At 38.4% G+C, this 12,887-nt stretch overlaps 1 protein-coding gene and 1 long non-coding RNA gene across 3 annotated transcripts; one reads left to right on the forward strand and one right to left on the reverse strand.

Annotated features, from left to right (window-relative positions):
• Window positions 1-781: 781 nt before the first annotated feature.
• On the forward strand, window positions 782-9,744 carry Mettl14 (methyltransferase like 14). 2 transcript variants are annotated; one of them, XM_022066643.2, is made up of 7 exons: window positions 782-986; window positions 1,534-1,710; window positions 2,330-2,473; window positions 2,720-2,893; window positions 3,891-4,100; window positions 4,193-4,365; window positions 7,869-9,744. In XM_022066643.2, the coding sequence occupies exons 1-7, from the start codon at window positions 921-923 to the stop codon at window positions 8,125-8,127; spliced, it is 1,203 nt and encodes a 400-aa protein (XP_021922335.1). In that variant the 5' UTR covers window positions 782-920; the 3' UTR covers window positions 8,128-9,744. The 2 variants fall into 2 exon arrangements, with proteins under 2 accessions (XP_021922335.1, XP_021922333.1); XM_022066641.2 differs by lacking the exon at window positions 782-986 and adding an exon at window positions 1,082-1,279.
• On the reverse strand, window positions 7,486-12,453 carry LOC147872125 (uncharacterized). Its single transcript, XR_015537847.1, has 2 exons — window positions 11,804-12,453; window positions 7,486-7,686 (listed from the first exon to the last, which is right to left on the reverse strand). It is a non-coding gene; the product is annotated as an uncharacterized LOC147872125 (long non-coding RNA).
• Between the last annotated feature and the right edge of the window lie 434 nt (window positions 12,454-12,887).

Raw genomic sequence — 12,887 nt, forward strand, 5'->3', positions numbered from 1 at the left:
CCACTAGGAAGACCTAGATATAGGTGGGAGTGTAATAATAAAATGGATCTTGGAGTAATAGGATGGTTTGGTATGGACTGGATTCATCTGGCTCAGGATAGGGACCAATGGCAGGTTCTTGTGAACACAGTAATGAACCTTCAGGTTCCATAAAATGTTTGGAATTTCTTGTGCGGCTGAGTGACTATTGGCTTCTGAGGAAGGACTTGGCACTGTGGAGTAAGTTTATTTCCTTGGAACCAACATGCACCTCTTCTTTTCAACTGCCCTGTTAAAACTGGTTGAGGTAAAAAAAAATCTGTTTTAAGATATCAAATTATTGTGGTAGCAAAGATGTGCTTTTCTGGGTTCGAACACCGGCGATTGTACACGTTTATATGGTTTCACAACCACAATGTACTCTACCATTCGTTTCTTTCTGTTGGCCATTATCCTAATTTGTATTAATATAGTGTAATGATTTTGAAGGAAATATGTTTCAGCATTTGTATGTTAAATGACAAAAAGTAAAAAGTTTAAGGTTCTCACATGGGTTGAAGTTGTCGATGCTGGTCTGTTGGGTTGCAACAGCATGTGCACTTAATACATCTTTTGCAGTTGGTAAACTGTAATAAAATTTACAAGAATTTGGCAGTTTTATTTTACATTTTATTGTTGAGGCGCTTTAACAGAATAATAAGGTATAAGCCGCCACTGCAAAACATAGTTTGACAGCAAGGCCATCTAGGAATCGTTTGGTGTACAGTGATCCATATAATTCATCTTTTTCCTAATAGGTGCCACTTTGTAACCGCCAAAAGAAAGAAAGGGCTGTGTAAGTAGCACGGAAGTTTGTAAACATTCATGTTTGATATTTCCGCCATTTATTATTGTTCTTTCTAAACTTGTGTAGTGTAAGTTATTATAACCAAACTTTTACAATGTGCGATATGTTGAAAGAATTACGACAACGCTCACAGAAGAGGAAAAAGCTCCTTGCTCAAACTGTAAGTTAATCAAGTGTAATTGTGTACAATAGAACAGGCAGCTCATGCAGTATTCATACAAGGTACACAGTTCGTTATCCTTTTTTGAAAGGTACCCCATAAGTTTGTATTCACGTATGTTCTTTTCTGAATCTAAAATTTTAGCTATTATATTTGTGGTGGCGAGGCTTTGGTTATTTAGTGTCAACAGTGTTCGTTACAGAGAATATTGGTTGGTTAGTAGGTTGTTTAATGACTTTTACAACTGCAGTGGTTATTTAACATCGAATGATGTGGGGAAATGGCCATCACTGGTGAGTAGATATGAATGTGGAAATCGGAGTTGGTGGACTGTTTCAAGATAATACTCTGACGTTGCCCACAAAAGAGAGATTCAAACCAGATACTTCCCAAATGCAAGTGTAGAACATTACTGTTAAATTGGAAATGGATAGGTGGTATATTTTTGTGTGTTCTTACCTTTACTTGCATGATCATCTTGTTTGTTATATGTAACATTTATTATACTGTTAGTGTGTTTGTAATTACTTTAATTTTTATGTTGCAGTTTGGAGTTTCAAATGTAGATGAACTCCGGCAAGCGCTTGGTACATCGGTAGAAGCTCCTGCAAAGAAGGTTTTTCGAGAAAGCACTGTTCAAGAAGAGAGGGTTCAAGAGAAAATTGTGACAGAGGATGCCAGCACAGATGAATTAGTGTATACAGATTCCTCAACTTTCCTAAAAGTATGTTTGTGTGAGGAATCTTCTGTGTTATAGAACCAGAGTTTACCACTGTGACTACAGAACCTTCCATTTCTTCCTATCCTGAGGCTGCCTGATCAAGTTCACTACAGTCTACTACTGTACTGTCTATTTTGCTCCTCACTTTATTACGTTAAGAGTACAACCATTATATACCATACTTAAATTATACTACCTATTTATATTATGTACAGACAAAGAAACTGTAGAAAAACATTGTGACTTAATTGTAAACATTTGAAATTTATCAACAGAGTAAAAGGATTGTGTAATTAAGTGTATTTTTAATTCTATTTTAAACTGTGGCTTTTTTGTAAGACATATGAAACTTGATGGCAGACTGTTCAAGATTTTGATTCCTACACTGTTCTGAAGACATGAAAGGTTCGCAACTGATCTAAGAAGCTGATTCTTATTCCTTATGTTGACACTGTATGTAGCGGAATTACTTTGAAAATGTTCTTACTTATTTACATTGAATTTACATGGAAGAGCAAAGGTCTCTAATCTCTTAAACAACATGAATTTCTGCGTTTGACACCAGCCCTTAATGTAACAATTAATAACAATCTGAAAGTCTGTGGTTTGATTATTTTTTCAGGGTACACAGTCATCAAATCCTCATAATGATTACTGTCAGCACTTCGTGGATACGGGACAGCGTCCACAGAATTTCATCCGTGATGTGGGACTGGCAGATAGATTTGAGGAGTATCCAAAGTTACGAGAACTTATTAAATTGAAGGTTGGTTTTACAAATATACCTTCATTTTGAGTATATGTTAATTTAAATTTTACAGGACACTGAAAAAAAAAGCATCTGTAATAATACTGGTCACTAGGTCAAGATCCACAGGCACTTTCGAACATTTATGTGCAGGGTGGCCTACTATAGTTATAGTACATTTAGACTTTGATCAATAGATCTAGTAGGCTGCATTTGCTACAAATATATTTATAAGTTAATTTAGTGCATTTTCTATGCTTTTAGGATGACTTAATTGCACACACAGCAACTCCTCCAATGTATCTTAAAACAGATCTTCAGACTTTTGATATGAAGGAGCTGAACAGCAAGTTTGATGTAATTCTTGTTGAGCCGCCATTAGAGGAATACCAACGAACAATGGGTGTGACAAACATGCAGTTCTGGGGCTGGGATCAGGTAAGATTCATATTGTGTTGTGATGTATCTGTATTATGTAAGTACAAGGAGGAGGTTGGATGAGGAGCCTGCATCCACCACCTTCAGAAAGTAGATGGTAGTTTCTTGGGTTAGCTGCTGAAGGAAAGTGCTCTCTCTGTTTACTGTTTGAATTTTCCATTTCTTTTCTCACACTAAGGTGCAATGTCATTGTGCTTCTATGAGATTTTTTTTTCGTATCCAATACACACCTTTCAGCATTGGTGGTTAGCAGGATTCACCACCCATCAGTACATGGGTTCGATCGGGATCTCGACATTTAACGCTCCTGCTGCGACCCCCTTTTTGCGAGATGATGATGAAAGTGGAGTAATTGTTGGGATGCCACAGAGAAACCCCGTGATGCGTATACCACGGCCTTGCCCAACACAAGTTGTAGATCTGAGCACCTCTTGGAATCGAACCTGGGACCCCAGTATTACAAGCCCAGCGTTCTAACCGCTAGACTACCATGACGGTTTTCTATCAGATGATACTTAGAATGAAAGTTAGAAATCTTGTTTTAATAATTAAATTCAATCCCTTCTTAGAGTGATTGTTAACGGCAAAAGTCTATAACAGACGCACTGAAGTAAATACAAAAATTCAAATAAAACATTGAAAGTAACATTTAAATAAAAGTTGCCTATGCTTTAATGTGTGAGAAGATTAGAGAAACTAATGTGTTGATGAAAGTACAATTTAATCTTTAGCATAACACATGTTTTACATAGTCTGTATGCAAAATTAATACATCACCTCAAAAATAGTTGAAATGGATGCTGTTAGTTTTGTGAGTAAAAGAGGGTAATGTCAGTAATAGTATCAAAAGCTAAAATCAGTTCACAACCATGCGTCTTGAAAGGTAATTTAATATACGGGACTGCAGACTTTTGTGAGTACATACTGGTTGTTAATCTGTCCTTATGAAAAGCTGTGAAATTTATGTACTTAATGTGTCCCATTTTATTTTCTTCAGATAATGCAATTAGACATAGGAGAGGTAGCGGCAACTCGAAGTTTTGTGTTCTTGTGGTGTGGTTCATCAGAAGGTTTAGACATGGGCCGCTTCTGCCTCAGAAAGTGGGGATTCCGGCGCTGCGAAGACATCTGTTGGATACGAACAAATATTAATAACCCTGGACATTCCAAAAACCTTGAACCCAAGGCTGTCTTTCAAAGAACAAAGGTATACATTTTTTTTATGAAGTTAACACTTGAATTGACTGCAGAAAATTTATGTATTTCGGTATATTATATCTGAATCATGCACACTTTCAGGAACACTGCCTTATGGGTATCAAGGGCACAGTGCGACGGTCCACTGATGGGGATTTTATCCATGCAAATGTTGATATTGACCTTATAATTTCTGAGGAGCCTGAATATGGATCTTTGGAAAAACCAGTCGAGATCTTTCACATAATAGAACATTTCTGCTTGGGTCGTAGAAGGTAAATTTTAAATATTGAACTACTAGGAATACCCACTTTTTAACTGAATTGCAGTATTTTCTTTACAGTGTTTTTTTAGGTTCATGCACATACGAGGGGCAGTCAAAAAGTTCCCGGAATTGTGGTATAGCACTGTAATGGTAGGACATATGGCAACGCTTACCTAATCACCTTCAAAGTAGGACCCTTGTGCACACACACACACTTGCTCCATCGATCCTGCCATTGTTGGAAGCACCGGCGGAAGGCTTCGTTTGGAATCTTCGGAGTTCGGCTGTCACATTTGATTTGATGTCCTCCATGATTGCGAAACGCGTCTCCTTGAGGCCCATTTTCAGAGTAGGGAAAAGCCAGAAGTCACTCGGAGCGAGATCCGGAGAGTATGATGGTTGGGTGATGACAAGAATGCTTTTCGTGGTGAGGAATTGCTGCACAACCAGCGATGTGTGGCTCTGTGCGTTATCGTGATGCAGAAACCACCCACCCTGCCACTTGTCGCACCGATTCCTCCGAACTGCTTCGCACAACCTCTGCAACACTTGCATGTAGAAATGACCCGTAACAAACAGCCTGTCAAGGTGGTACGAACTCATGGTGCACCACACCGTCGATGTCAAAGAATGCCATGAGCATCACTTTTTCCTTGGATCGGACGAGGCGTGATTTCTTTGATCGGGGAGACGACGCTGTGTGCCACTCGGATGATTGCATCTTTGTCTCTGGGTCGTAGGCGAACACCCATGACTCATCACCAGTGACGATATTTGTGAGAAACATCGGGTCCTGCATACTTTTCTTAAACGGGAATTCCGGGAACTTTTTGACTGCCCTACGTACTTGATATTGCCTGTTCTCCCATTTGTAGTCATTCCTGTTATTGTTTCACAAGCCTAGTGGAAAACTTGTGGATTTCTGAATACAGTAGACTTGTGTTAAACTTTATTTCACTCACAGTCATGCATCATTTCTGTTACTGTTAACACACACATATATATATATATATATATATATATATATTATAAGTTCAAATTTTGCATATCAGTTGCCTTTTTAGTAGTAACTTATGTGCATAAATCACGTGTATTTCATTGTACTCCTATCAGGCACTACAAGAACTGGGAGGATCTTACAGTATCTACTCAGATTCTTCCAACTTTGCAGAGAGCCTGTTGAAAATTATAAATTTTGTAACTGCAGTTTAGTGATTATTTCTGTTTATGATTTTCACTGGTGTAGTTTTGCAGTCTGTAAGGTAAGGTAAAGTTGTCTCTGTGCGTAATTGCAAGGTCTTGAAGATATGTAAGAGACTGGAGGTAGGGCCCCGTGCATTATCTTGATTCTAGATGACCAAAGAATCTGTGCCCTTACTAATTTCCATGAGTTACAAAATGGAAAGTAAATACAGTTTTTGCGTGGTTATTTTGCTCATATTTTTGTATCTGCATGAAATTAAGTTGCAATTTGTAATAGTTTTGTCACACAACATTTGTGTGTCATTAAATGTTTCTACAATGCAGATATAAATGATAAAGAATTGAAATTGGTGTAGCCTTGAGGGTCATGCTCATATCACATTCTTCTTTATTACGCCGTCTCCTTTACAGAAGCTTGGCGACATTTTATGAACAGGATCCTTCCATCCTTTTCTCGGACTGGGACCTGTTCATATATGTTTCTTAGGCAGGTGATACAGAAGTGATTTGCTATTGCCTACTTCTGTGTGTATGGAGTATGGAGTAATTGTTGGGATGCCACAGAGAAACCGGGGAAGCCCCGGAGGAAAACTCCGTATTGCCTAGATCATGGCCTTGCCTGACACAAGTTATAAATTCGGGCACTGTCAGGAATCGAACCCGGGACCCCAGGATTACAAGGCCAGCGTTCTAACCGCAGTTCTTTTTTGGAACAGTAACCACTTGTTTGTCTGTCTGCCCCTTTCAGTACCGTGTTGGTAGTGGCATTTCCTAGCACAAGCATAAAGCGTGTAGCAGGAGAAATTTCAGAATGACTTGTCCTGTGATATCTGGTATTTTGTCTGAGCATTCGTTAAACCAGTGGCATTAGGCATGATAAGTTAAAATAGTCTGTCATATCAGCCCTGCCATGATAATAAGTGCATAGTTCACTCCTATGACTCGTTGTTCTTGTGGCCAGTCAGGTAAACATATTTTTTGTTTATGTGTTTAGCCATGGTGATATACTTTAATAATACAGTGAAACCTCGATGCATCGTTTTCGGCGGGGGTGGGAAATAAAAACGATGAATGCGGGAAAGCATTAAAAATTTTAAAAAAAACAATGTTTCTCTTTCAAAGTTACTTCTTTTTACCAAAAAAGGCTTTAATGGACAACTGGTTTGTCGAAACTTTACGTTTTAGGCCAAACAGAGCCCTTTCCACGTTCAAAAGTTTTTCTTCGTCACGTTCACTAATATTATGCGCATAAAAGAACGACTTCACTTTTGCCAATGCAGCGTGTGCTTCGGCAAAACTCGGCAAAGTTCGGGCTCGCATTCGTCGTTTCTCCCTCTTCCTCACCGCTCCGTCAACCATCGCGGACTATAACAGGAAAAAAGTACTATTACTGCCGAACTCAACGAAACGTAGCTGTAGAAGACACGATATGAACCAGAAGAATGAAAAAGTTTCGCTCGCCTTTCCTTTGTACTTATAATAAAAGCATTTGTGAAGAAATTCACACTGCACATGCCATCTGGCATCGCTGGAACGAAATATGAGTGCACCCAAATTAAAATCGTAAAATATCTGACAATGGGCACCGCCATTCACTCCAACTATCACCCCTGCACCGCTGACCCCTCATTCCATAAGAATCTGTGCTGGTTGGGCGACATAACAGGTTACCGCTACTGTGTATTCCAAAAACATTCTGCGTCTTTCGGTATTAATTTATCTCAAAAATCAGCATTTTAAATTCTCAGAAACGATCATTGCGGGAAAATTGTGGGCCGGGACTAAGATTTTTGAACGATCGATGCGATAAAACGATAGTTCGAGGAACGATAGAAGCGGGAAAATGTAACATTTTATATGGGATGTATTCGGGACCGAACAAAACGGACGATGCATCCGGGAAAACGATAGTTCCGGGAACGATGGATAGAGGTTTCACTGTATTAAGAAAGGAGTGTTTTGTGCTTAGTGTTTTATCAGATGACAGAACTGTTGTGATAATGTAATCACATGCTACAGTCCAGAGGTTGGTGTTCCTGGTTTCTAATATTGGCTTGGAGAATGGTTGTCCTAACTGGAGCATTTTGTGATTTTTATCAGTCCCTCCAGGCAAATGCTGAGATAGTACCTGCAATTAAGGAAACAAAATTAGTTATCATTGTCATCTTTATAATTAAGGTACTTTTGAACCATTCTGGCCTATTTGGCATATACTTCAACAACAATTTAGTGTGGTTGATCGAATGAATTATGTCCATTTTATTGATGCAGAACATTTATTTCTAAACTAGAATTTCTTATTCTGTGCAGATTACATGTATTTGGCCGAGACAGTACCATTCGGCCAGGTTGGCTGACAGTGGGTCCTGAACTGACTAACAGTAATTTCAATGCAGAGCTCTATGCAAGTTATTTTTCAAGTGGACAAGCGACCACTGGGTGCACAGAGCGGATAGAAGCTCTGAGACCAAAGTCACCCCCACCAAAAGGAAAGGGAGCTCCAGGTGGCCGAGGGAGGGGAGGTTCTTCCCGCGGGGGCTTCTCACGTGGTCGTGGAAGAGGAAGATAAGGATAGCTTGGTGTTTGAGTAGATGAATGTTTCATATAAGCATTGCAGGTAAATGGTGTTGAAGCATCTAGTCATGATTTACAGTATGAGAATATACAGCGCTCCAAAATGATGAATGCACTTCAAAAAAATTGTTTATAATGTACAACATGCATCAACCTAATGTTGACCATTGTGCAATGCATAGTGTAAAATTTCTCAGATTAATAATTTATTTTTTGATATTGAGATCTATACCATTGTATCTTAGGACTAATTTGAACTATCTGATATATGTTTAATGAATAATGTACCACATGTCCTGTCCTTATAATTTGTCCATCGTGTTTTAGCTTTTGAAGTTTACGTGGTATGGTACGGTTTTTTAAAGGAATTTGAAATACATGTAATTTATATACCTGGGTTGTCTAAAAGGCAATTTAATGTTTGTTGGTGAGTGTGCCTACTTACACTCATGGAGAAAATATTTATTGGGTGCAGACCTTGTGGAAAAATATTGAACTCATTTCATATGTAGACACAGAGGTATCTTAAGTCATTTGGCATTTTAATTCAGACTTGTTTTTGAGGATTTGCGTTAAATTCCTAACTTGGATCATCACTTCAAATGCATATGATCTTCCCCAATTAAGACATTTTGTAACTTATGGTGGGAATTCTTTCATTGCTGAACACTTTGGCGAAAGGTATTTGTTTTCTGTATGTTATTAAAATATTCATATAGTTTTGAAATGTATTAATCATTTTGGGCTGTCAAGTGTTGCTTTTGCCCAGAAGTATCAACATTATATTCTGTACACTGATACATGGTGTGACTCAACATTTTGTTTGCTGTTTATATTAATGTCTGGATTATATTTCTTTAATAGTGATTGATTTTCATCAGACTGTTCCTCATATAATGTGCAGTGCTAGTGGATTATTCCAGCAGGTTTTATTTTCGTAATGTATTTCACCAAATGTTTTTTCAGCGTCATCAAATAATGTAACGTTCCGTACTAATACTGCTGATGCCTGAAGGTTCGGTTAATAAGAAGAATATTAGGTCTGAGTCATCATTCATGTGGCTGTTTATGTTTAACCTATTAAGTGACATTTGGCTTATTGTTCCCCATGCATAGATTTTCAAGACACCAGCCCACCTAAATTTTTGAACCAAATCAAGCACAATCTTTTGTTTTAATTTAATTTTAACTAAACTTTTAACTTATTTTTACCTGGTAAGCTTGTGAAAGTATATTCTTTCATTACGTTACAAATAGAACTGTACGGCTCAGGATAGAGTTTACTGGATGGCTTTTGTTGCTGAAGTGATGAACCTTATGGTCCAGTAATACAGTGCAGTGATAACAAAGGAAGTGTGGGGTTATCTGTAAAAGTAGTGTAAGTTTTCAGTTGGTCTGTTTAATAGAAGAACTAGCTGATTCATCAAATCGTTTTATGATTTTAACAGTTTTATGTCAGTTTGGTGGTCCCACACATTTTCCACATCCATTATCCATTGGTTTTATGCAGTGGGGTTACATGAAACTAAACCATCCCCCCCCCCCCCCCCCACCTAGTCAAGGTGTTTTCATGAAATTGTATCACAGTAATAAAATTTGATCAGTTATTGTAGTGGCTCTCTTTTCTGTGACTGTTCCATTCTTTCCATCATGAAATCCTGCCAGTCATTTTGGCAACTCTGTAATTTTGTCTTTCTCTTCTTCTTCTACGGCTCTCCGGTCCGTATTCGGTCCATGGCCTCTTCCATTCAGTCCTACTGTTAGGCCTGTCTGTTCGAGGCTTTGATTGAGGTTTCGAAACATCTTCCTTTTTACGGTGCAAGGTTGTTAGCCTTGCCACCAACCCCCGACCTGGAGGACCAGGGTACCTGTCTTAGTCTGACCTCTTCCCCTTGACCAATCTGGCTAAGGAGGCCCTACCAGTAGCTCTTGGGGTCACTGAGGTACTCAAGCCCCATGACCACGACAAGGTGCAGGTACCATTAAGTGGAGATAATTTTGTCTTTAATTAAAACTAATTTTGTTATGTAGCAATTGTGAGGAGGACGGGACAAGAGGTGTGCACCGGGTACTGGTTGGGAAACCTGAAGGGAAGAGACCGCTGGGGAGACCTAGACGTAGATGGGAGGATAATATCAGGCGGGATCTATGGGAGATAGGAGTTGAAGGAGACTGGATTTTGTTGGCCCAGGACAGGGTCCGGTGAAGGTCTTTGGTTAATTCGGTGATGAACCTTCGGGTTCGGTAAGCCATCTAGTTAGTTAGTTAGCAGTTGTGAGGTAATTGAGCAAATCACAGGTTTGATACTGCAAAAAGTAACCTCAAGGTGGAAATGTGGAAGTTAAAGGAGAGATGTAGTTTAAAATCTTTAATAGATTCATGGCTTGGAAAACCTAGACAAAGCTGGTTAAATTTTAATGGTCCAGAATCAAAGCCAGAGTAATAGAGATAATCTGAATGGTATAAGATTTGAAGCTAATAGAACTTTCAGGAACAAAACACAAAATTAATTTACAAAAATATAGTTACTTAAGATGCATGAACAAATTTAAGAGTGGTTGTAGCGCCATGTTTTGTAGAAGTTTACGATTTCAGAGGCCCTTGCTTTCATTATCAGGGTGATTGCCCTGGTGATGGAGGCAGCAAGGACCTTTACAACCCAGAAGACAGCCATTTTCCTACTCACTGCCAAAACAACCTCAAATCTACTAAATTTAAGAAGGGATACCAATCCAGAATTGATTCTGTGAATATGATAATAGCGATCAACTTGCATATTCCTTAAATAGGTGGAAAAATTCGAATTAATTGGGACATAGAGGCTTCTGGTCTGTCCTGATGATATTCAGTGAAATCACAAATATTCATAAAGAATGTGGAAAATATGGCTGATGGGAAGGTGGATCTAGAAATCTAAAAATAAATGTTGGGAGAAATGTGTCACGTATAAAATCTAGGACACACTCATTTAAGTTTAATTTGTAAAAAAAATCCTGTGAAAGTTTGCTGGAGTTCAGGTACTACTACTAGTAAGGCAAATAAAAATTATGAAAAATGTAGTGGTATGGTACAAAGAGGCGAGGAAAATTTTTTGACATAAGAAAGAAGAAAAATTTTAGGTGGATGAGACGTGAAGCTTGCATGGAGGAGATGAGAAAGTGCATACATGTTAGGGAATCTGAAGGCAATAGACCAAATGTGGGATAATTTTGAAATGCATTTTAAATTAATAGGATTGGTGTATGCAAATTAGATTTTATGGACTTGGCTAGGGTCTATTGGCAGGCTTTAGTGAACATAACCTTTGGGTTGCATAAAAGCACAATAAAATATTAATCAGTTTGGATACTGTCAACTTATCATGAAGAACTCTGTTCCATGTAATTTGTTAGCCTGTATTCTGACTTAATATATCAGTTGAACTATAGTTCTAAATCTTTAAGGACAGAATCCTGGTTACTGTCTTCCAGAAGTAGCCCTCTCGGTAGTTCTTAGCTAGGAGGATATAGCACATTATAAAGCTAAACAAAGAATTACAATATGGAGGACATGTTTGGCAACATATTGGAAACAAAAAACTATATTTGTGAGCCTGTTAATGTTTTGTACGTATAATTTCTACAGAATGGCAACAATATCTTATAATCTCATAGCGATACAAAATATAATACCTTACACCACTTCACAAGCCTTGAAAATCTTTCTCCAAATTCTTTGACCTCATGACACACAGACTACTGTCAAATTTTGGTTCCGTTGACACAGACGCGAGTTCACAGCAAAACAATTTTAAATAGGGAACATCTGATTCCGTGGATAATCGATCTAAGTTTCATTACAATATTCACAAGAGCCAGCCACTGGATCCTGACCTGAGCAACACGAATCCAATCCACACCTTCAAATCCAATTCCCATAAGATTAATCTTAATTGTACGCTGAAGTCTCCAAAATGGTCCCTTTCCTTCAGGGTTTCCTACAAAATGCTGTATGCACATTTTATCTTATCTTTTTTTACGCGTTACACGTGCCCCACCCGTCTCATTCTCCGCCATTTTTTTACACTAATAATATTTGGTCACGGGATGCTGACACTAAACATTGTGAAATACATCATTATAATTGTAAATACACTTAAAACGAACAACAACGTTATGAATAGATTGTTGATAGCAAAAGATCTTATTTGTGCGTCGCCCTGATATTTTTACGCCTTCTTCAGTAGTAGCAATGATGGTAGTTATATATAGTTTACATGTATCTCGTTCCCTTACGTTAGTTTTGAATTGTCGGGGGTATTTATATCACTAATGAAACCAGAAATGAGTTAGGATGCCCTAATCAAGTGACTATAGACGGTGAATGCGACCGAGTTTACATTTTCAATACGGGCAGAGATGTTTCTTTTCGTCACTGCGCGCATTTACCGATTCTGATGGGTTCTCCCATTCTCCTCTCATCCAGTGGATCTTGGGTCCAAAGTGACCGGAGTGTGAGGCTGAAGTCATGGATGCATGGAATTTTACCTTTACTTCCCTGTGCATCTTGGCGTGATGCTTAAATTCAGGGACACCCTTACCCGTGACCGCATCCCTACAGAGCACTTTAATTGTTTCTCCGTCCGTTTGCCCGTGCTCATACAGTTTTCGTGAAATATTTTATTTAGGAATTTTATTAAATTTGTCGACTCATTTCCGGTTTTGGTTAAATGTCGAACAATAACGGGCACCTTACAGAAACACTGGATGCTTTTCT

This window comes from Zootermopsis nevadensis, unplaced genomic scaffold (genome assembly GCF_977971745.1).
Source record: "Zootermopsis nevadensis isolate Lab colony 2312 unplaced genomic scaffold, Znev_1.0 Znev_ptg000030l, whole genome shotgun sequence".
Taxonomy (NCBI): Eukaryota; Metazoa; Arthropoda; class Insecta; order Blattodea; family Termopsidae; genus Zootermopsis; species Zootermopsis nevadensis.

Bases quoted from the DNA above. Each gene is read 5' to 3' on its own strand.
- Mettl14 (XM_022066641.2), top strand. From the start codon at position 1,103: ATGTTCTTTTCTGAATCTAAAATTTTAGCTATTATATTTGTGGTGGCG. The intron at 1,280-1,533 runs GTGAGTAGATAT...TTTATGTTGCAG, and splicing joins TGGGGAAATGGCCATCACTG to TTTGGAGTTTCAAATGTAGA. The intron at 2,474-2,719 runs GTTGGTTTTACA...CTATGCTTTTAG, and splicing joins GAGAACTTATTAAATTGAAG to GATGACTTAATTGCACACAC.